This window comes from Nesoenas mayeri (assembly GCF_963082525.1).
Source record: "Nesoenas mayeri genome assembly, chromosome: 3".
NCBI classification, from domain to species: Eukaryota; Metazoa; Chordata; class Aves; order Columbiformes; family Columbidae; genus Nesoenas; species Nesoenas mayeri.
In genome coordinates this window covers 102,226,900-102,250,096 of record NC_137544.1, presented here as the reverse complement: position 1 = coordinate 102,250,096, position 23,197 = coordinate 102,226,900, and the positions used below count along the sequence as shown (strand labels likewise).

The window sequence follows — 23,197 nt, the reverse complement described above, 5'->3', positions numbered from 1 at the left end:
ATTACTATTTAATAGCACAGCTGAAGTCTAGGCAGAGATGAGTCTAAGCTTACTGAGGCGTCTTTGGGGGTACGTTTTTATTTTAATTTAATTGGCCTCAAAAAGGAGCTGGAGGAATAATCATCCTCTAAAACTGAGCCTTAGTTCATTGAATGATTTTTCAGAAAACTGTGTTCCCATGAAAATGCAGAAGGGAAGGTGAAGAAGTAATCAATAACAAGTACTGTGTGATCAGTGCTACCTCTTTTTTGCTAGCGTGACACAGCAAACTGCAAATACTAAAAACCATCCAGACCCATTTTCCTAGCAGATTAGTGTATATTCCAGACTGAATGATTTTTTTTTTTTCACTTATTTAGTTGCATGAAGGTAACAGTTTGTTTGCTTGGTTGTTCTTTTTCTCCTACCCCTTTTTGACTTGAAGATATTCAGGATTGAGCGTGAAGGAGAGAGCCAGCGTTACAAGCCGTTCAAGCAGCTTCACAATCGCCAGCTGCTGTGGCACGGATCCCGCACCACCAACTTCGCCGGGATCCTCTCGCAGGGTCTCCGGATAGCTCCCCCTGAAGCTCCTGTGGTACGTTCAATGACACCTTCTCTGTCTGCCTCCATCCCTGTGCCCAGAGGTGGCCACAGCTGGAGACAATCCAAATAGAATCTCTGTGTGGGGAGAGCCCAGTGTTATCCCTCAGCGTGCAGATGACAACTTTTTTTTCCTTCCTTTTTTTTCTTTTGTGGCTTGCAGACTGGCTACATGTTTGGGAAAGGCATCTATTTTGCAGACATGGTATCCAAGAGTGCCAACTACTGCCACACATCTCAAGCTGATCCTATAGGCTTAGTACTACTGGGAGAAGTTGCCCTTGGAAATATGTAAGTAACTTATAAAGAGTATTCACCAAACATGCCTAATATATAATCATAGAAAGTGTTGCTAAAATTACAAACCTTTTCTTCAGTGTGAAGAAAGAGCACTTTGTATTTCTTTGGAAACTTTTTTTTTCCTTCTTAAAGTGAGAGCTGTTTGGTGGGGGAAAAAATATTAGGGTTGCACTTTAGAATTTTTTACTAAATGTCAACACATTAACATTAGTAACTGAGACAAAGAAGAAAGGCTGTTGAGTTCCAGTAGAGTAGAATCTAAATTAACTTTATATTTACTCACCATAAAGTGAAGCCTGGAAAAAAAAAGAAAAAGTGTTTGTTTGTTTGTTTACCAAGATAGTTTAGGATGAATGTAAAATGCCATTGTGTGTTCTTTGTGCTGTCCAGGTATGAGCTCAAGAACGCTTCTCACATAACAAAATTGCCCAAGGGAAAACACAGTGTGAAAGGTAAGCATTAGTAGTCATCACTGGGAATGTTACTGGTGGCAAGTTCCTGTGGCTCTCTGCTTAGCAAAGAGAACTAGAGTCATTTCATAGCTGTACTTCCTTTAACAGTTTGCATAACGTTGCCCTGTATTTGCACCTCTATACGTGTATGTGGTGTTTGAGATGGGAGTTAAGCACTTGGAAGCTTAAGACTGAAGTTCGTGTGTTGCCTGAAGTTCAGGAGGAAACTTTCATTTGATATTACACACGAGAATATGTAAGGTGCGTTCTCCAGCTTCTGACTCACTTTCATCATAACAATACTGTGCATTTTAGAAGAAAGATGAGAGGTTGGATAGATCAGAAGAATAATTGTTTAGCTTTCAAAGTGCTTTAGAAGCTTGGAGGGAAGGGAAAAGCTAAGAATAAAAGTTCAGATGGAACAGCTGTTCTCATTACATTTCTATCTGTAAAAAGTATCACTATATTGCACTGAAAAAGATGAGAGAAAAAACTTAGCTCTCCAATTCAAGCACAAGAAACGGTAATCATGGCTATATTCTGCACCAAGATGAGACAGAGAAGAACAGTAACATTCAGTAATGAGTGGCTTTCCTTAAACTATTCATTTTGAGAGGCTTAAGAAATCAGTTGCCCAAAGTAGAATAAAATGTGATTTAGCATCTTTTTTAATACATACTACTCACACTATTATGGATGTCAAATCAGATTTGCATTGAAGAGTTTAAAGAGAATAAGAATTGGTTTGTTATGCTTCTCTGAAAACGTTGTAATGTGCATATTTTCATTAATGGACCTAGGATATGAGAGCTGTAAGTCTGGTCTGCTTTTGCTTTGATCATACAGATTAGATAATTAACAGCCAAAAGTCTAAAATTTTCACTTTTAATGTAGCAGAGTATGACTACCATTAGTATGGTGATGCTGAATTGAATAAACAGACTGTTTCCTTTGTGTCCTTTTAAGATACTTTTGCCACTTGCTCAGCTTTTGGAAATACATGTGAAGTAATATTTGGCTGGCTGAGTAATTTTCTCTATGTGCAAAGTCTGTGTTTGCCTTCTAGAATTGTAACTAATGTTTTTTCCCTTTCTAGGCTTAGGCAAAACTGCACCTGATCCCACAGCCACTACCACTCTTGGTGGGGTGGAGGTTCCCTTAGGGAATGGGATCTCGACGGGAATTAATGATACCTGTCTTCTGTATAATGAGTATCCTTTGCTATTTTGTTGGCTGCATGCTGTGTTTGAGTGTTGCTGAGTTTAGCAGGACCTCGCTGATGTCGGTCAGGAGTTTTGGCGCAGTGTGTTTTGTTTCTTTTAGATCCGCTTTGGAGGACTTGCAGACAATTTAGACTCCCTTCTCCAAGGGAGATGATTTTACAGTTGTCACACTTGTCATTCTGGAAAAAAAAAAATGAAACAATACACACAGCAAATAGCTGTTGTCCCAAAAGGGCTCAATACCTGAAGACATTGGAGCAGCCAGACAATGCTGCCCAGTAGAGCCTTGCCCAGAGACATGCTGGGACCAGGGAAGGGGAATGCAACCTGTGGTTGTTCCACATGACTCCAGTTTGGTTTCTTCCTTGTGATGCTGTGGCTGGCCAGCTTGGCCAGGAGGATGTCAAGGAGCCAGCTCCATGGCTTCCTTCTTATCAGGAAAGACTGAGAGAGCTGGGTCTGTTCAGCTTGGAGAAGGCTGAGATGGGATCTTATCAATGCACTTAAATATCTCAGGGGTAGGTGTCAGGAGGATGGGACCAGACTCTTTTCAGTGGTGCCCAACGATAGGATGAGGGGCAGCGGGCACAAACTGAAGCACAGGAGGTTCCATCTAAACATGAGGAGAAACTTGTTTATTTTGATGGTGCCAGAGCACTGGAACAGGCTGCCCAGAGAGGTTGTGGAGTCTCCTTCTCTGGAGACATTCAAAACCCACCCTGATACATTCCTGTGTGATCTGCTCTGGGTGAACCTGCTGTAGCAGGTGAGTTGGACTGGATGATCTCCAGAGGTCCCTTCCAACCCCAGCCATTCTGTGATTCTGTGAGTCCCTCATCACACAGCTTCTCTTACATTCCCAGACCCTTCAAAAGTATTGAGGTAAACCTCAGATGCCCATCAGAGACGTAGCCACCAAGCCTCTTCCTAGGCAGAAGTGCCTCCGAACTAATGTGTGTACAACATTCACAAGAGGTCATAAGTGATGTGTGAAGTCCCATATCAATATCTTCACTGCCAGTGAAGCAAGTAACCCACAGATTCTACAAAACTATGTTATGTAGAAGCTGTCTTCTCTTGGTGAGCTGTTTTGCTCTTGCAAGCAGTTTTAGCAACAGAACTTATGGCAATACGGTTCTTGACTTGAGTTTTCTTAAACATATCATCTGACCAAGACAGATGCTAAAATGTAATACAGGTAATAATAGCTAATTGAAGTTACATGATGTGCATTCATTTTGTTTTACACTGTGTTTAACGCGGATGCTTTTAATCTAAAATTGGGATTAGAGGTAAGTTTGAGGCTTAAAGCATTGAGAAACAAAGGGGTGAGCTGGGACTGTCTCCTGAAATAATAAAATGATGCAGTGCAGTCATAAAATGTGCAAGCACTGCCAGCCATTGTAGAGCTGTTCTCTGTTATTCCAGTTTGGGTTTTTTAGTGGGAAATTAAGAGGACATTAATGGCTTTGTGCTGGAAGGTAGCAACAGAGCTGCAGTTATAATTGAATATACCAGGTCTGTAAACGGCAGTTCTCATCTAGGCGACATTGCGCCACTGTTTAAACAGCAAAGAAAGATGTTCTATGTTACGGCTCTGGCTGACAAAAAATAATCTTCAAGAGCTACAGCCCTGTATCCAGGTCAGTTCACCTGCCTGTCACTCAGGATTCCTACTGCACCACCCTTTATTCTCTATATGACTGTTAGTTGCTTGTTTCTAACTGTTGTGTAAAACAGATTCACAGAAAAGTCAAATTTAAAGATTTGTGATTTGAGCTGTTAGAGCTGTGTAATCACGTAGGCATCTCTGTGGTACCTTAAGTTCAAAGGTGAAGCTTGATTGTGTTTTGAGGTTTTTCTATTTTACTAATACTAACAACCGTAATTATTCCTTAACATTCTTCTCAGATATATTGTGTATGACGTTGCTCAGGTAAATCTGAAGTACCTGCTGAAACTGAAATTCAACTATAAGACATCACTCTGGTGAACAGTATTTAGAAGCCCTGTTAGAGTTATACTGTAGTTACACTATAGCGTTGACTTCTGACATGCTTAAGCATTGACTTCTCTTACCAAGATATCAAGAGCTAAACTGCAGAAGAGGTTACTAAATCCTACTTAGTACAACACTTAGTGAAAGTTTTATATAAATGTGTGGTAACACATGGACCTGAATTCTGATGAGAACGAGTACCTGGTTTTGTTTTATACCACTTCTAATTTTGGGGCTTTCAAGTGTCTCTTTTAATTGACCAAACTGACAAAAAAAAATAAAGCTTTTGTTTTTAGACAAACAGAGCTGGGCAGTAGCAGGAGAAGGAACTTGAGGATATTTGCGATATTTGCTCTGTTAAGATTCCCTCTTGTTTAAGATACGCTTTTTCAGTTTTCCTTTGAATAAATGATAAATGTGCATTTATTTTGAGGTAAAAAATAAAAGCTAATTTCATACTAACAGCTTTATGTTTCAAAACTTCCAAATCATTTTGGTTTTGAGTCATGATTTAAATGTATTCGTAGAATGTTCTTAAACATGATACCTCTCTCAAATGCCAACTCTTGAAATCTGTAGTCACGTTTCAGGAAGATGTGGTGAAATGGAAATTTGGACTTTCCACTGAGACTTCATCTGTCAACAGTTGGTGTGGTAAACATGGAAAATGAACTTGTGGCTGTTTGAATTTAGTATTAGCCCCAATAAACCTCCTTTAAATATCTACTGTCAACGTGATGTAAGTTGGTTGTTGTATACTCAAGTCCTAACAAAGCTGTAAGTTGAGTTTGGGCTCATGCTTCACTGATCATGACCTGGAATGAAGTATATTGCCACTTTGTGGATGGTCTTGAATTCCTTGTCTTGGAACATCAACATAAACTAAGAATTTCAACGTTCAGTGACATTTGTTACTTCTCTTAAATTAACTCACTTTCAGTAGGTCATTGAGCAATATGGGAGTATTTGACTGTTGTGCAACACCAGTTCTTTCTCTTCAAAAATTACTGATTTCCCTGAGCTGTTAGGGCAAGGTGAGTGATCCCCAGGGGCAGCTCTGCATGGATAGTGCATTCAGTATCTTCTCAACTGCAACAGTTCCCTTCCTACAAAGGGCCAGTTCAACCTCATCCTGACAGCTGCAGCTTTAGTCTTTGGTAACCTGCATGGAAAAAAACAGCTCCATTTCCTTAAATGTTGTGATGCCCTGTTGCCTTTTGAAAGAGGAGCTCCAAGCCAAAGCGGTTGTTTATGGTGCAGCTGTTTCCAGGACCTGTGAAGGAGAAGAGGAGAATGAGGAATGGTAGATGGAAAACAGAGCTGCTGCTTTTGGGAAGAGCAGGAGATGTGGAAGGACTGGGTAAGTTGTAATGCCTTGGGGACAGTTGAACACAAAACAATCAATTGAGGTCAGAGCTCATGAATTTCAGAGGAAGGGAAGAGGGTGGCCCTTATCTTCTGTTCTTCAGTAGCTTAACCAGTGGCTAATATTGTTTTACTTCCAACAGAAACTTTTGGTCATGCATTTAAGACTTAAGTGTAATCTTGTCAGTCTCTGAAAAAGAACATAAGAAATGGATCCGTTTAGTTGTGAGGTAGAATCTTCCCCCCACCCCCCCCAAAAAAAAAAAAAAAATCCCAGCTTACAGTTCAGTTTAGGACCAGGAATTAAAGGTCTGTGCTTTTGATGTTCCCTCTGTCACCTGTACCAGAGGTGGTTCAGAGTTCTCTTTTGCTCTAAGACCTCTTGTCCTGCCCTAAAATTTGGCCATAAGCACTATGTAGTGCAAGGAGTGGTTTATGATATGTACTTAATGCTGAGTTAATAGCTGGAGCACGAGCAAATATATCCTAAGCTGTCTCTAACCTTGCAAATACAGCAGTAAAAGACAGTGGGACAGGACTTTGTGAAGAGGCAACAGGTGCCCTTTGGGGACTCTAGGAGACCTGGGTGTGACTATGCTGCAGTGGAATCCAATGTGATTTCAGGGTGCTGCTTCTGCCAGCCTGTCCGACTGCAGCCTTGCTTCTCCTGCCGTGACCCAGTGTGCAACCAGCCTGTCCATGCGGCTGAGAAGAGCTGCTCAGTGACAACCACGCAAGGCATTACTTGTGGAAAATGTGCATGAAGCAGAGTGGAATAGGTAGTCCCATTTCTGTCAAAATTACTTAAGAGGAAGGAGTTCCCAAGACATTAGGTTCCATGACATCCTCTGCTTCTTTTAGAGGAGTGATGTTGAGGAATGAATTCTGATCTAAATGTTAAACTACAAGAAGTAGAAATGTATGTATATTTAACCATTTTATCTTTATTTAGCATGGCTGGAGGCTGTGTTGTACAGTGGCTCGCAAATGTTAAGATAGTCCATGCAGTTTTATATGAATTGGGTAAAGTGAAGGATGCCAGCCTAAGCCACTTGGCAGTGTATATTGTTTGTCAGATGCCCAAGATCATGCAGGAAAGAAGTGGCTGAGAAAGCACAGCACAGGTCACCCAACCCTGTATGTCAGTCATAAACCAGCCTTTAAATCAGTTGGTACAGCTTTTAATGACATCCTCCCCCCTGCCCCCAGTTTCTAATCCAAGGAGGAAAAAAAAAAAAGACAGTTTATTTGTGAAAAAGACCTTGGGGCACATCAAATTTTCTTAATACCATACAGAGTTTTACTCATGTTCTTAACTGAGTAATGCAGTCTTTGTAACTAGTGAGATCTTCCCTTCAGACCTCCCTCTCTGAGTTCTAGGGACATAATTTTCTGCTGAAGTGTTTTTGTAGCCAGTTTATATACCACTTAGAGTTTGCTTAAATTACTCTTCTGTATCTGGTGAGGCACCCAATTTAGTCCATTCTACTCTCACTCCTTCTGTTATGCCCATTAAAAAAATAGTTTCCACTGTTGTGGAGTAGATGCGTCTGACCAAGAGCTTGTGTGTCCTGCTACTTTCAAGTAAATGCCAGGCTACTTCTCCAGAAATTATCATTTTGGAAATGCAGTGGCACCTATGACAAGAAAGGCTGCTAGAGATCCCAGTCAAGATGACTTGCTGGTTTTGATTTGTTCCAGTGTGGAGACTGTGGGCATTGTGGGTCGCTTTCATGGAAAGTGAGATACCCAAGTACAGTCTGAAGGTAAGAAGGAGGAATGACTTCCCAACAACTGAAAGGGGAAACTGGCTGCTTCCCCTGCCCTCTCATTACAGATTCCAATTTCATGATGGGACTGATGCAGCAGGACTTCACAAGAACATGCTTCAGTTACTGAAGAGCACACTCTTCTGCCAGCTCTCAGCTTTCCTACTACCAGTGCCTGCCTAGGGGAGGTGAGAAAATTGCCCCCTGGCCACCTCCTGTAGCACTACCTGCACTGCTCTGATGAGACTCTGAATGTGTTGATTACTAGGTGCTGTAACTTGTCTTAATATCACCTGCAGTAATTAAGGAGAAATGGGAATGCTTTCTGCAGCATTTTGGTGCAGACCATTAAGAGGATTTGCCTAGCATGACCCTTTGGGGAAGCAAACAGCAAGAGTGACAGTAGTGTAAAGCTCTGCCTCCCTCGGTGCGAGGCAGGTGAGTCAGTACCTGCGCACAGGTTGTCAGCCGAGAGCACAGATGTTCTCGGTCACCGTGGCTGCCTGTCGCAATAATTGTGTCATTTCCACATCACCCAAGTGCAAACTGCAAATTTGCCAGGATTGTAAAAGGAGACTGAAAATACTGTGTATTTTTCTGCGTACTCATATGGCAGCAGGGCTGTGTTTGTGTGACATGGAAACAGCATGCACAGGAAAAGTTAAAAACTAGAATATAGATACTGCAGCATTCCTAAATGGCCAAGATGTAAAAGGTCTTTTATAGCAGGAATCTTGAAAATAAGAGTGTTGATTGTTACCTTTCAGCACAGTGCATGGTAATAGCTTCTGCTAGATATTTTCCAAGTGCAGCTGTTGGAATGAAATGCAGGAATATTCTGTGTCATGCTGATGGGAGCTGAATTTTACCTTCTGCCCTGGTAATTTTTAGGATGATTAGCAGGAGGTATTGAGGGTGGGGGGAAATCTCTCAGCTATTTTGTCTATTTTCTATTTTTATCACAATGTACAAAGAAGTCTTGAAAGGTGTTGGGGTTTTTATCTTTTTTTTTTACCCCATTTTCCTTTCCCTTCTAGACATTCAGGCCCTAGGATTGTTTTAAGCTGTGACTGTGTTGTGGAAAACTTTTCTTCCCTCCCATGAAGATGCCTTGAAAATCCCTTGCCTTGGTGAAAGCTCTAGCATCAGGGTGGCACTGGGTGACCTCTGCTTTCAGCACAGGGAGGCCTGATGACAAGGTTTAAAAGCGGAGCAGTAAAAATCTTGCTGGCGATCGGTGTCTTCTGTCAGCTGTGCAAATCTCCACTCTCAGTTGAGCATTAACACACAAGCCTTGGAACAACGGGAGCTCAGCTGAAACACAGAAAAAGCATTAGTGTTGTTAGCGGATTATTGTTTCCCCGAGCCTGGAAGGTCTGGTCCATATCAGGCCTCTTGGGTGGCAGAGGTGTTTCATTGAAGCGGAACATTGTACAGCGTTTGGTGTTGTGTGGCTTTTGCCCTTGAACTGGCACAGAGTACTGTTTTGTTGCTTTTTGTTACTAGTTAGTTTAGTGTTTATGCCTGTGCTGTTTTGCGTCTGCCTGCTGTAGTGGCTTTATTTTGCACTGCGCGGTATGGAAATCTCGCTGAAGCATCTTAGGCACTGTGGGGGCCAGGGGGAAAGACGGCTGCTCAAACAGCCTTTCAAAATGACCTGAACAAGAGGGTGGAAATGCCTGCTAGGCTCTGTCCTCTTTTTTGTTTGTTTTTTTTGCCCCACATACATGGAAAGCTCTGGGGAAATTTTCTAAAGGATTTTACTCAGTTTTTCTTGTCTTATAAACTCACTTTTTTTCCTCTTAAGCTCAAGGGCAGCATTTGGGTTTTAAATTGATTTATTTATTTTAGAAATTGTTTAATAACATGACCTACATCCTGCCCCTCAACCTCCTAGAGTGCCTAGTTGTCTGATTTCATTAGCAAATTAAGAACACAAACTAAAAACTATATTCTGTGTCCCAATATACACATTTCTGTGTTTTGCAGAATCCTTAGTTTCACTTAGATGCTTTTAAAGACACGCAAACAGGCATAGCTTCCATTTTGCATCATGCCATGGTGCTGTTGGCAATATGTTTCAAATGTAACACTGACTTAGCCGTGCTGAAGATATACTGTTAATTTATTTTGAGCTTCAATTTGCATTTTCATGTGTTAAAAAAAACCCTAAAATTCCTTTTTTTGGTATGAGTAGCAGTAGGTACTATTGTGAAAGCCCCACACCCATAGAGAGTCTGGTCCATAAGCATTTAAGGTGCTTGTAGTTTACAGTATCTCCATTTCTTGATGCAGCTTTAAAATTTGCTGTGGTGCAGAGACCTAAATGAGCCATGTAAGGAACCCACCTCTGCTGCTTGCAGAAAGCTTTAAGCCATGAGGGCGGGGGGCTGCATTGGAGGGCAGGCCAAGGCAGGGCAGCTTGTTGGATCTCCCTGGTGGGAACAGGTGAGACCTTGACCTTCAGGCCTTGCTCTTGGATGAGCGTCTCAGTCGTCCCTTCAGGAGGAGTGACACAGAGCACGAGTTCAGGGCCAGGACTGGTTATGCTGGGGTTTTTATTTTTATCACTTACTCCTCCTGATGCCTCAACTTCGCTGCCGTTTTCCTTGGGCATGGGACAGCTGACAGGGAAAAGCAGAGATGAGGAAAGTTAAGTACATTTTAGAAAAAAAATATCATTTAATGAAGATGACATAACAGGGGCATTTTTAAGGACACTAAGCTAGCCGGGCTACTTTAGAGTGACCCTTCGGACCAAGTGTCAGCCGACCGTCCCCCCTCGCCCCGCCAGCAGCCAGGACGGCCACGGGGGGAGCGCACGGTTTCTGTCACAGGCGCTGTCCCCTTCCCCACCACAAGCGGATCGGGGCAGAACCAGCCTCCCGCTCGCCTCCACAGCCCTCCGGGAGCAGGGGGGACCCGCCCGCCGCCCCGTCCGCCCCGCCGGCGGCTCCTCCGGCCGCTGAGCGCCCGTTACCGGCCGAGCGCCCGCCCTCCGCCCCGCGCACGCGCCCGCCCGCCCGCCGCGCGAGCCCCGTCCCCGCGCGCCAGCGCCGCCTCGCGCAAGGCCCCGTCTCCTCCCCCAGAATGCACCGCGCCAGGCAGCCTTTGAAAAAGCGGCGCGGCTCGTTCAAGATGGCGGAGCTCGATCAGCTGCCTGACGAGAGTGAGTAGCGACCCGTGCCCCCGCCGCCGCCGTCCGCCCGACACCGCCGCCCCCTCGCCCCCGCCTCCTCCCCCCGGCGGGGCACCGGCGCCGCGCCCCGCCGCCAGCCCGCCTCCCTCCCGCTAGCTGTGGGCGCTGTGCGGGGCCGGAGCCCGAGCCTCCTCCCTGGCAACCGGGCCGGCCCGGCCCCCCCCACCCCGCCGCCGTCGCCCCTTCTGGGCGAGGCCCCGGCCTGGGCGGTGGCGCAGGGAGGGCGGCGGGCGAGGAGCTCCCTCCTGAGGGTGCGACCCCCGTTGCCCTCGGGGTGTCGGCGCTGGGCCCCCCGCCCCACCCGGCCGAGGCGGCGGGGCTGGCCCGGCGTCACCTGTCGGGCGGGTGGGGAGTGGGGCGGGAACCGGCCGGGGAGGGGAGGCCGTGAGTGTGCGGGGCACGTCTGACAGCTTGGCCTGCCTGTGGCGTGCGGGCAGTGCAGGGCAGAGAGCGTCCTGCCCCGGGGAAAGGGGGAGTAGCCCGGTGTTATGTCCCTGCTGTCGTCCTGGCGGGGAGGGGGGGCTTATGTGTTCATAGCGTGTGTTGTGCACAGTGTGAGTACCTCTGAAGGACTGGGGGGGCTGGGGCGTGTACATTGCATCTAGGGGGCACTGAAAAATGCAGAGGGAAGAGCTCGAAGACCCTGTATTGTGTGCCAGTAAATGAAAACTACTTGTGTAGGTAGACAGCGTGAAAATACAGGCTTGCGTACATACAGACCTATACATCTACATAGACTTTGTGTGGATGTTGTTTTCAACGCATAGGAGGATTAGATAAAAACTTAGATATAGATGAAAAAGATACACGTGTTGCTATGTATATGGATTCACATACAAGGTGCTTTAGTGTTATAGAGGAGGAAATTATTCAATGTAACAGGTGTCTTACATGCTATCTTGGTATGTCTTCTTACAAACTGTAAATACATGCTATACTAAAACTAGGGCATTTAGTAGTTTCAGTAAACGTGCACACAACAGGATATACTTGTAGCTTTGATGACACTGTTTTGTGCATCACTGTGCAAATTAATGAAGATACCGACTATTTCTATATTGAGAGAGGTAACTCAGAATTGAAATCATTCTTCTGACTATTCTGTGTGGGTCTTTGTTACAACTCCACCAATTGTCAGGAGAAAAATGGACTAATATTCCTGCATGGCCAGTGTCGTCATGTTAACTGAACAGATTTGTGAAGGATCATCGTAAATTAAGGGTAGAACTGGCACTCTCAGTTTGATACAGCTCGGTCATGTACAGTGTACCGTGTTAGAGTCTGATTAATACAAGTCATGCACCAACTGAGATAACCATAATTAATAATTAGCAGCATTTTATTGTTTATTGAATCAAATTTGCCTCTTCACTAGAATGGATAGTGTTTAAGTTACTGTTCCTTCTTTTGCCATTTTCCATGGGAGGCACAATGTGTTTCAAGAAGTTAACATGAAGTATGAAAAATAATTTTTTTGTCTCTGCCACCTTTATATTGCCTACAGGGGCATCAGGAAGGTTTGACAGGTCTATTGCCTCACCTGTAACAGACACTAGAACAGAGAGTGTGACTCAGTTTCCCTTAGGATTGTGCTGTACTGCAGGCCCTTACCAGCAGTGTCATCGTTATGGTGTCTGCTCGGCAGGTGAAGCAGATGCACAGTGTGTGTATTTGTGAAGGCAAGAGGCTTCTGCTGTGCTGACCTTGTCGCTGAGGTTTGTATTTACCTAAGTTTGGTGCAAGTAGGGGATGTTTTGGCTTTCCATCAAATAGGGAGCTTTATGTTTCCTGTAGCGTTGCTGAACTGCTGGAAATGTGAAAGTTTCTAAGCATGTTTGCCTTGTGCTTCCATTCCTATTCTTTCCAATTTTGGTGAATCAGATGTTTTCAAATTACACTGTAACTATTGCTGTTCATCGTTCTTTCATTTCCAGTCCTATACTTAAAACCAAGATGTAAACTTAGTCCTGACTGACTTAACACTGACTTCATGCAGCTTTCAGTCTGAAACTTAATTTATAAGGTATAACAACAGTAAACATTCAAAAATTCTTTTTGGAACCTTCCATAGTGGTGTAAAAATGAGTTTCTAAATAAGTTAGAATAGTTCATGATTAAGACTTTCAGATTAATGTATCATTCCTGTGAATTTTCTCCTGTATAGCTTATAGTAAAATAGTAGACCAAAACTGAGTTTTCACATAAAAAATTATAAGTAAACACAGCGTACTTGATGACAGGAAGAATGAATTTTTGCAGTGTGGTAATAACTATGTGGTTTCACTTTCCAATTGGAAATCTGATTAAGTGGTATTTGTCCCAGGGTATTATGATAGCATCTACTTGCCCTCTGGCAAGTTGTGTAAAGCAGCTGGGCAGAGAATATTCCTTAACCCAGGAGTGAGAGGAATGTAATGCACGTAGTTGTCTTGTAATATGTGCTTATTTTATCTGCTGAAGTTCCTATCATCCTGTCCTCTGAAGCTGACATTGTCCTTTTGAAATGGACAAAAGAGTTCACGTCGACAACCTGAAAAATGAAGAAGATGGCAGTGCATGAGTTTACATGCATTTCTTGTAGCTGAGGCCTCTTGTTACTAGTGCTGCTAGGGAAAAGGGATATGGTAACCTGGGATGGAGCAGAGTGCTGTGAAGAAAGAACAATTCTGTGGCAAATACTCGTAACTGAAAAATTCCAGAATATGGAAGGTCTTGAATGCACAAGTACTTCCAATACAAATAATTTGATTTATATTTTGGAGACAAAATTTGTTTCTGCAGACTGTTGGGTTGGTGCCCAATGAGTGACTAATTTCAGTCAAGGTATTCCACTTCCTTATCTCCTGGTAGTTTTGCAGGGGAGGTAAATGGTGGACAGTTTTCCTGCTGCAAACCAGATGCCTGTCTTGTCTCAGAAAAGGAAAACAGTTGATTGTATTGGAGTGTACATAATGCTGCCCTGTCTCTTGCTGCTAGTAATAGCAATTGTATTTGTGGTTTACTTGGTTATAAAGTGCACAGAATAAAGCTGAGGTGGGACTTTGATAAAACACACAACACGTGCAGATGTGACTAGAAGACTGTCCTAGTCCTGATAGAGGCAGAGCTCTGCTGGCAGCAGCACAGGCAAAGCTGCATCTTAGTGCGTTCTTTTGCACAAGCGAGTCTGAATGAGAAGGACGGCTCTGTAGAAGTGAGGTGAGATGCCATTTTTTATAGAAGTGAAAGCATGCTTAGCTAACTAAATGATCATCAGCATGGGACCACCGCCAAGACTAAACCTCTGAGCTGCTGCAGAGTGCAGTCTTCTATGTTATGTGTAGGCAAACACCAAGTGGCAGGTGAATTGCAGAAAGAAGCCAGACTGGTGTCAAGTGTTAACCTTTTACAGTACAAATACTGAAACAATAGTATATTACCACATATATGTTGGTAGACGTTGCTGGATTTAGGGGCTTGTGTTTTAGGATGGGCAGAAGGGAAGAGGGGACGAGGATCTTTCTACATGGCCTTTTATTCCATGGATGGAGGCTGCAGCACAAGGGCAGCACTGCACACAGAAATCATTGCCTTTACCCCCAGCACAACCTTATGCTGTGGTCCGCAGGCACCCTGTCCCTGCACAGCTCTGTTCCAACGCTCCCCTGGGTGGCTGCAGGAGGGATGTGACACACCTTGCTACTTTGAGCCTAACATTACTGTGCTCTGAGCATTTGAGGCAAAAAAGTCAGCAGAATTATATGAGATTACAGCATTTGTGAGAAGGCTCAAGGTTAGTTTTGTGGCTGCTAAACAGTACCCACAACTAATAATTTTGGGATCCTTTGTGCTGCATACATTTAAAATCATATGTTACCATGGTATCAGCGCATTGTCCATCATGAGAACACAGTGCTTCAAAAAGAGGGCTTTGGTGTTGTCGTTATCATCTGTACAAGTCCTGTGAAAGTGTGCACATGGCTGAAAACCTGACTTGTAGTTAAATTAAGATTGGGAAACACACAAATGCCAGTTTATTAGTGGGTTCATAACTACGGATTCATGCTTGAAGGAGAAAGTTATTGTTTGTGTATTTATTTATTTATTTACCTCTTCAATAAGACAAAAGTTTTGGGGGAGCTTAAAAGCTGCCTGAAGCCTCTTTTTCCTCTGATGCATACTCTTTACTTTCTAAGCTTTCCTAGATAAACTATCCTTTTAGTTGCCAATCATTTGAGATGCTTCCTCTGCTGAAACAACTTGTGCAGTGCTTGTGTAGATGAATGATCTCTCGGAGGGTTAATGACTCAATCTATAATAAAGGCTCATATTTTTCCCTTCTACTCCATGATTTTCCTCTGTCACACCATTTTTAGTGCCGGCAATGTAATTTAATTACATTGGCTTCTGAGCTAGTTGTGCAACCAGTGTTGAAATAACTGCTCACCTGTGCAGAATTTAGACAAAATAGTGTAATGATCTGGAGAGAAAAGGTTTTACATTATGTAATTGCTTATCTGGGTCTTGGAATCTTCTCTAATGATTTAGATTTGCCCCTTTATGCCCGCATATTAGTAAAATCAGTGTCTATGGAATGTCCCTTTAGTTATTTGTAACCTTTATTTTCAAAATTTTAATCGGCTGTTACAAATTAATTACAAGAAAAAAAAAAGTCTGAAAACACTTTCACAAGTGTATTGTGCTTGTTGGTGTTCCTGTTTGAATTTTAAGATCAGCTGTTGAGAAGTTGTATTTAAACTGCTTTACTTCACGTTAGTACTGAAAATATCCATCAGGGCATCCACAGCTGCCCCTGTTGAACTGCAGTCATATTCCACCTCTTTTGTTCAGTTATGATATTTTCAGGTGCGGGGAGGAAATCAATGTTGTTTTTAAACTTACACCTGAATTTAATCTTTGAAAAGGAGAAAAGCTTTTGCACTTTTTCCCCCATGCCTCCAAGCCTATTGCCACATTGGAAATACCTTTTTGGAGGGCAGACTATCAGAGTTCCTTTTGAAGTCTGTTCATACTGCTTTTGCAGAGTGCTTAGAGGACGTTTTTTAGGTTCTTTTCATGGTAATCCTCTGTATGTGGTCCCTTGTGCTGGAGGAGCGGTTCCTGGGCGCAGGGAGGGCGGTGGCTCAGGCAGTTGTCCATCTGCCCGGCCCACGCCCGCAGCCCCAGTCCTTATCATGACACACTTGGCAGACTCAAGATTATTTTAAGGTTGATTTTTTTTTTTTTAATTTAATTCTGTTTTACATGGACTTCCTGAAAATCACTTCTTGCAAATGTTATAAAAAACATAAATACACTTATTCCTGACTCCTAGTTACTAATGAGCTTCCTGTTATCATACTATTAAATGCATCATAAGCTAGAATACAGTTACTTTTAATGCACATCTGTAATGCGTGTATTTTATGTGTTTGTTTATAGGCCAGAAAAGGCCATTATAATTGTCTTACATTCTTCATTGAGCATGCTAGGATAGTTGTATTTGGAATTTCTGTGTATCAATTCCATGCTTCCTTTTTAGCTGTAGTTTTCCCTTTTAAAGTAGATGTAAACTTGGTTTAAAGACTTCGAATGATAGGGAGCCCAACATACCTTTTTTTAGGATAGTTATGTAAAATCTGTTAAACTTTGCATTCGTTGCTAACCTGAACTTATTCAATGTCATTTTCCAACAAATAGATCTAGTTACGCCTTTCCCTGTAAAAGAAGGCTGCAGAGCTATTTACTGTCTAATTATCTTCCTTTGTAGATAATCATGATCAGTGCAGATCTTGAGTTCTTTGGGAAGAACAAGATTGGAATGTCTTGACTTTCTCGTAATAAGGCATGGTTTTGGTTCTTCCAGCCTTTCTTCTAGCTCTGTTCTGAATCCTTTCCTAAGTTTTCAGACTTAGTCAAGTGTGAACACTGTGTTCAAGTAAATAATTTACTAACAACATAGGCAAAGGATACTAGGGCGAGACTAAGCCAATCGTACAGTTTGCACTGGAATAGTATTGCCAGCGTAGGCTACTGAAAGCGGGATTTCCAATTCCTGAGCCACTGCTGTGGTGAGCTGGCTGTATTTCTTCCCTACACTGAGGTTTGTTTACTCTCGATATTAAGTAATATTAAGTAATCTCCATGATCATCTGAACCTAGAAGAGCTGCAAGTACATTTTGGTTGTAATATCCAAAATGATGCATAGGCCTTGGTTCTTCCTTTCCACCCATTTAAGTGTTTGATGTCTGTAGAAATGAAATCTGTGTCATTGTCCTAATAGGTATTTACATTCAACCATGTGTTTATATTCTACTTTAATCTCTGTTTATAATTAAAATGCTGGTTAAAAAGACTGCCTATGATTATATATGTGTTATTCAGAACAGGAGTGTACAAAATTACTGGTATTTAATGTGAGTGTGGAATATCATAAATCTAATAATTATTTTAACTAAAATTTTGGTAGTTTTAATAAACATAATCTATCCTGACTCACTTTTCAATTTTTATAGTTTCTGAAGTGCTTTTATCTGTATTAAATGTTGGTTGTTTTTTTTTTATTTTGACACTTAATTTATTAGAAGATCATCCTAGTTTCTAGTTTTGTGTCTCTGGTAGTACATGCGGTACTGCCAAACTAAATTGAAAAAGTAGGGAGATGAACCATATTCCTTGAAGCTGGGTGGTATTGCAGGTAGCTCCTAAAATCAATATAGTAGAACTTGAGAAGAAAACCCATATATTACATTGTTGCCTTTAAGGTAAAATTAAGCTTATGGGCATCTCTGTTGTCATTTTGATATCCTACATGTATTCTAATTCTTTAATTCTTCAAGCTACAGAACAGTTAGTGTTAATAATGTTCTACAACTTATTACATTAATATAATTTAGTTTAACTTTGAACAGGAATTTCTTACTTGGACACTTGTATTCCTAATTAAAGATGCTCTTTTGCGGTTACATTACTTTAGTTGCAGGTTAGGTCAAAACAAATTGGTAGTCTTATTCTAGCATGCATCTGTTGAAGATTAAGTCTCTGGTGTGGAAAAGTCCTTGGCAACTGATACTGGTTTTGGGTAGTAATTTTACAAAGCTAGAAGGCAGTGCATTAACATTCTGCTGTCCATCACTTCTTGACCTATTGTTTCTCATGCCAGCTATCTAATGCCCATCTCTGCTGGCCAATTGTCAGTCTCACAGGTGAAGCACATGAGTTTGATGCTTAGCAAAGGATCTCAGGCACTTCAGCTGTGAGATGGGCACCACCCCCCATATAAAGCTTGGCTGCCTCATGCTGAGTTGTTCCGTTTCCATTGTTGACATTCTTACCCTCAACCGAACTGATTGAACTCGCTTCATATAAGCGAGATGGTCATAAAAAGAGGAAAATGCTTGTATGTTTGGCCTTACATATGGAGTACCTGAGGTCTTCTGGAATAGCTGTCCACTCTGAAAAGCCAACAACTCCATGTGACAATCCTGACGACCCTGCTTCTGCCTTTCCACCCCCAATGACATGAACTTTCCCCATGTTTTTAAACTACTTATACTTCTTAATCTCTGCACACATTTCCCACCACCCCTTATGTTAATTTGAGAGTGACACTAGTACTTCACTGTTCTTACTGTTGCTGCTCAGGACTGCATTCTTGGTTGACAGCAGGGTACCCATGTATTTATGCAGGCACAGTATACAGCATTCAATTATTATTATGAATTTTTTTTTTTTTAAAGGCTTTTATCCTGTGATACCTTTTAGCATGCAGCTGAGTTACAAGAGCTGAATTCACTGTGAATCAGATCATCACAGAAGCATGTTCCTGTACCAGTCACTGTTGGGTCTCTGACCCAACAAAGGTGATATGTCAGAAAATAAATGTGCAAGAGTGGTATAGCACAGGTTTGTCACCTTGTTTTTGGCAGATAATCCCCTATGCGTTAGCTGGTATAGATTCAACAGGTTGGGAGATACTGGGGTCGAGGCCCACTAAACCACCAGTGAGTCAAAACTAGTTCCATTTCCTATCTTAAACTTCTTTTTTTTTAGGTTTTTGAAAATAATAGGAACTTTATTTCCTTTTTCTTTTTTTTTATTGAACTCTTTTTAACATGTGGCATAATAAGATGACAGCAAACAAAATAATATGATGAAAAAATAAGGAACGTAAAGGTTTTTTTGCCATTGCTGCACCTGTATTCTCTTTAACAGTCCACCTCAAGCCAGAATGCTCTGTTCCCCTGGAAAGTGGCAATAATTAATTTTTTTTTGGTTCTGATATTCTCTGGAATGCACCCTCTTAGAGGCGAGGATCTCTGGCACTGTGCAGTTAGCAGGGCTAGGACCTAGATACAGGACAGCCACAAGAAAAGGAATTTCCAGACTTTTGGAGTCAGAAATGTTGTTGGAACAGCAGGTTCCAAAGAGAAGCTGAAGGAGAGAGAGTGGGGAAAGTGAAGGGGAGAAGAGGATGCAATGCAAGGAGTGGTTGCAACACTGGAACATAACTGGAAAGTTAAAGTTGGTTTGAAAGAAAAGCATGGAAGTATGGAGCATTCCTCACTGCTAATGTAGTTGTTTCAAATAGCTCATTCTTAGAGAGACGTTTGAAAATTCGAGAGCATAAAGTTAGCAGTCTGGTCCAGTTTTGTCCTTCCTGGCCCAGAAGCACTGCAGAGGTCCTACAGATGCAGTAGATGGGGAGCAATGAAATTTCAATGGATGTGTTACACAGTTTGAGCAGTTCAAGCAAACTAAGGATCCTTGTCTGCATTTATAATATCTGAATCTAGTGCCTTTCTGAATAAGGAGGTTCTTCCAGGAGGCAACTAAATGTCTATCTCCTACTTGTGAACCAAGCTTAGAGAGCATAAAATACTGCTTTTGTGGAAATCTTTTGAATTGCAGAATTTTGAATTTATAAAAATAATTTTTAAAAAAGAAGCATTCATTACAGTTTCCTTGCCAGTTGTATAATATAACTGCAACTACATCAAACAAGCAGCTGCGTGGAAGTATGCATTTTGCACATAAAGCTTGTTTAGAATTTGCTGTGTTAAACAAAAGTGCTCAGCATCTGAAGCTGTTTTTAGATGTGAAACTAAAAGAAAAAACAAAACATGAATATGCTTTCAAGGTTTACTGGGTAATAAACATATAATGCCACAGAGGGTGCACTGGGTTCGCTCATTCAGCTGTGAAATATTTAATATTAAATTACATTTTCTGCCTAAGAATTAATTAAGAATGAGTAGACTCTGCATAGGTTCTATGGTTTGAAATAACTTATGATTTATATGGACTTTTTGATATATTGCAGGTTCTTCAGCAAAAGCACTTGTGAGCTTGAAAGGTAAGAAATTAATGTGTTATTTACTTGTATCCAGTCTGACTTTCAGGTATACTTAGTTTCTGGCTTCAAAAAGTTCAAGAAAATAACACTGAAGAAGGTTTTTGTTTGAAATATGATTGGTTTTATTGTGGATATTTGTTAGTTCTGTACACTAATAATCCTTGATGGTTGAAAGTACGTATGTTGTGGTGTATTTAGACACTGCACTTCTAGGCAAAATTCCCGAAATGTGTTTTTTTCTTCTTAAGTACTGCCTAGGCGTCAGGTTTGATGAGAAGATTGAGGTAATCTTTACTCTCTTGAGGATGAGATAGGAGGAGGATTCTTAGTGAGACCTGTACATGTGACAAAACTGACATTAGAAAGGAATTTTGTAATGTCATGTTTTCTGTCAGGAAGTTGTGGACTCAAAAATATGTTTCTTGTATCTTTTTCTTTGAAATTTTCTTCATGAACGTTTATACAAATTTTGAATAGGGTCATAATATCATTTTAGTTGGAAAAGACCTTTAAGATCATTGAGTCCAACAGTTAGCCTAACATTGTCAAGTCTACCTCTAAACCATGCCCCTAAGCACCACATCTATACATCTTTTACACACCTTCCAGGGAGGGTGACTCAACCACTTCCCTGGGCAGCCTGTTCCAGTGCCTGACAACCCTTTAGATGAAGAAATTTTTCCTGATATCTAATCTGAACCTCCACCAGTGCAACTTTAAGCCATTTCCTCTCGTCCTATTGCATGTTACTTGGGAGAAGAGACCAACACTCTCCATGCTACAACCTCCTTTCAGGTAGTTGCAGACAGCGATAAGGTCTCCCCTCAGCCTCCTTTTCTTCAGGCTGAACAGCCCCAGTTCCCTCAGCCACTCCTCATCGCACTTGTGCTCCAGACCCCTCACCAGCTTCGTTGCCCATTTCTGAACTCTCTCCAGCACCTCGATGTCTTTCCTGTAGTGAGGAGCCCTAAACTGAACACAGGGTTCAAGGTAGGGCCTCACCAGTGCTGAGTACAGGGGACAATCACTTCTCTAGTCCTGCTCGCCACACTAGTCTTGATACAAGCCAGGATGCTGTTGGCCTTTTTGGGCACTTGGACACACTGCTGGCTCATGTTCAGCTGACTGTCAATTCACGCCCCCAGATCCCTTTCTGCCAGGCAGCTTTCCAGCCACTCTTCTCTGAGCCTGAAGTGCTGCCTGGGGTTGTTGTGACCCAAGTACAGGACCCGGCACTTGGCCTTGTTGAACCTCATACAACTGGCCTCAGCCCAACGATTCAGCCAGTCTAGATCCCTCTGTATGGCCTTCCTACCCTCCAGCAGACCAACACTCCCACTCAACTTGTGTCTTCTGCAAACTTACTAAGGATGCCCTTAATCCCCCCATCCAGGTCATTGATAAAGAGATTAAACAGGACTGTCCCCAATACTGAGCCCTGGGGAACACCACTTGTGACCAGCCACCAACTGTATTTGACTCCATTAAACAACTCTCCAGGCCTGGCTATCCAGCCAGTTCTTGATCCATCAGAGTGCACCCATCCAGGTGGGATATGGTGTCAAAGGCCTTATTGAAGTCTGAGTACACAACATCCACAGCCTTTCCCTTGATCCACTAAGTGGGTCACGTTGTCATAGAAGGAGATCAGGTTGGTCAAGTAGGACCTGCCTTTCATAAACCCATGCTGACTGGGCGTGATTTCCTGGTTGTTCTGTATGTGCCATGTGCTCCATAATCTGAGGTCAGACAGGTCTGTAATTACCCAGATCCTCCTTCCAGCCATTCTTGTAGATATAGGCGTCACATTTGCCAACTTCCAGTCAACTGGGACCTCCCCAGTTAGCCAGGACTGCTGATAAGTAATACTGACAATCTGCCAAGAATAAAAGTTTCTTTTTATATTATAAGACTTCTGTTACACAAGGAAAGAGACATGGTCAGTTGCATATGTTGTAAGATAGGTTTGTTTCAATAAAATTTATTTGTTGGTGTGCACCTACTTAATAATTTTTTGGAACCAGAAGAAGGCCAGGTCTTGCAGAGCTTTACCTTCTGTAAGTTTCAGTTACAGCCACAGTACAGCTGTCTAGCTGTGTGTCAACCTGGCAGTGGAAGTAACTGGTTCCAGCAAAGGAGGTTTTAAGAAATCTGAATGTTGTCAGGAGTAAAAAATGTTTTGTTCATGTTTCTCCTTATACTGAAAATCTGTTTCATTTTTTTAAAATTACGGTTCAGAACAATTTAAAAATATTTAGATCTAAAATCCATTTGTAGTTGAATCCAAATATGTTGCGAGTAACAAAAATGTATTAGTAGTTGATGATAACTACTATGCAAAAACTAGTATATGTTAAACATACATGTATGTATATTAATGACATTATTTTTTCACAACAGAGGGAAGTTTATCCAGTTCGTGGAATGAAAAGTATAATTCTCTGCAGAAAACATCCATTTGGAAAAGCAAGAATGCTGGTTCCGCAGTGGAAATGGTAAGAAGCAATAAAAAGACAACTTCAGGTTTGGTAAAATACCATGAAGTGAATCAAATTTAAGGATCAAAAAATTTGGCTGAGATTTGTAGTTTCGTATTTCTGATTGTTAAACTATGTCCTTCACAAGCAGTCTACACAGTTTGCATATGAGCTGAAAACATATTTTATAAATGAACAATCAGACAAAGTAAATTGCTGACATTGTTCAAGATAGCTCATAATAGTTTTCTGTCTTTTCTTGTAAAGCAAGCGCGGTGTGAAATGTTTGTACTGTATCTACCACCTTGAACTTAAGAATTGCCATTTCTGATCAACCATTTGTTTTATCTTGTGAAATATCTCACTTCTAATTATGGGTGAGAACTGATGCATAAAAAAAAGGAAGGGAAAATGTCATAATGCACTTCCATCATTGTGTCTGTGGGGGTACAGATTTTAATAAAAATAAGGGAATGTCAGTGAAATGTCATGTAAT

General features: G+C 41.9%; 2 protein-coding genes across 4 annotated transcripts in view; both read left to right on the top strand.

The window, feature by feature from the left end:
- Positions 1-4,550, top strand: part of PARP1 (poly(ADP-ribose) polymerase 1) — a gene marked incomplete at both ends in the record, with an annotated part of 34,941 nt that extends 30,391 nt beyond the window's left edge. For both annotated transcript variants that reach the window (XM_080342721.1, XM_080342720.1), the window contains 5 exons: positions 425-577; positions 746-873; positions 1,273-1,334; positions 2,431-2,545; positions 4,469-4,550. In XM_080342721.1, the coding sequence (XP_080198847.1) occupies positions 425-577; positions 746-873; positions 1,273-1,334; positions 2,431-2,545; positions 4,469-4,550 (540 nt within the window). The remainder of the gene's footprint in view (positions 1-424; positions 578-745; positions 874-1,272; positions 1,335-2,430; positions 2,546-4,468) is intronic.
- Positions 4,551-10,780: 6,230 nt separating this feature from the next.
- LIN9 (lin-9 DREAM MuvB core complex component) overlaps positions 10,781-23,197 on the top strand; it is a gene marked incomplete at its 5' end in the record, with an annotated part of 39,938 nt that continues 27,521 nt past the window's right edge. For both annotated transcript variants that reach the window (XM_080341707.1, XM_080341706.1), the window contains 3 exons: positions 10,781-10,859; positions 20,192-20,224; positions 22,625-22,719. In XM_080341707.1, the coding sequence (XP_080197833.1) occupies positions 10,781-10,859; positions 20,192-20,224; positions 22,625-22,719 (207 nt within the window). The remainder of the gene's footprint in view (positions 10,860-20,191; positions 20,225-22,624; positions 22,720-23,197) is intronic.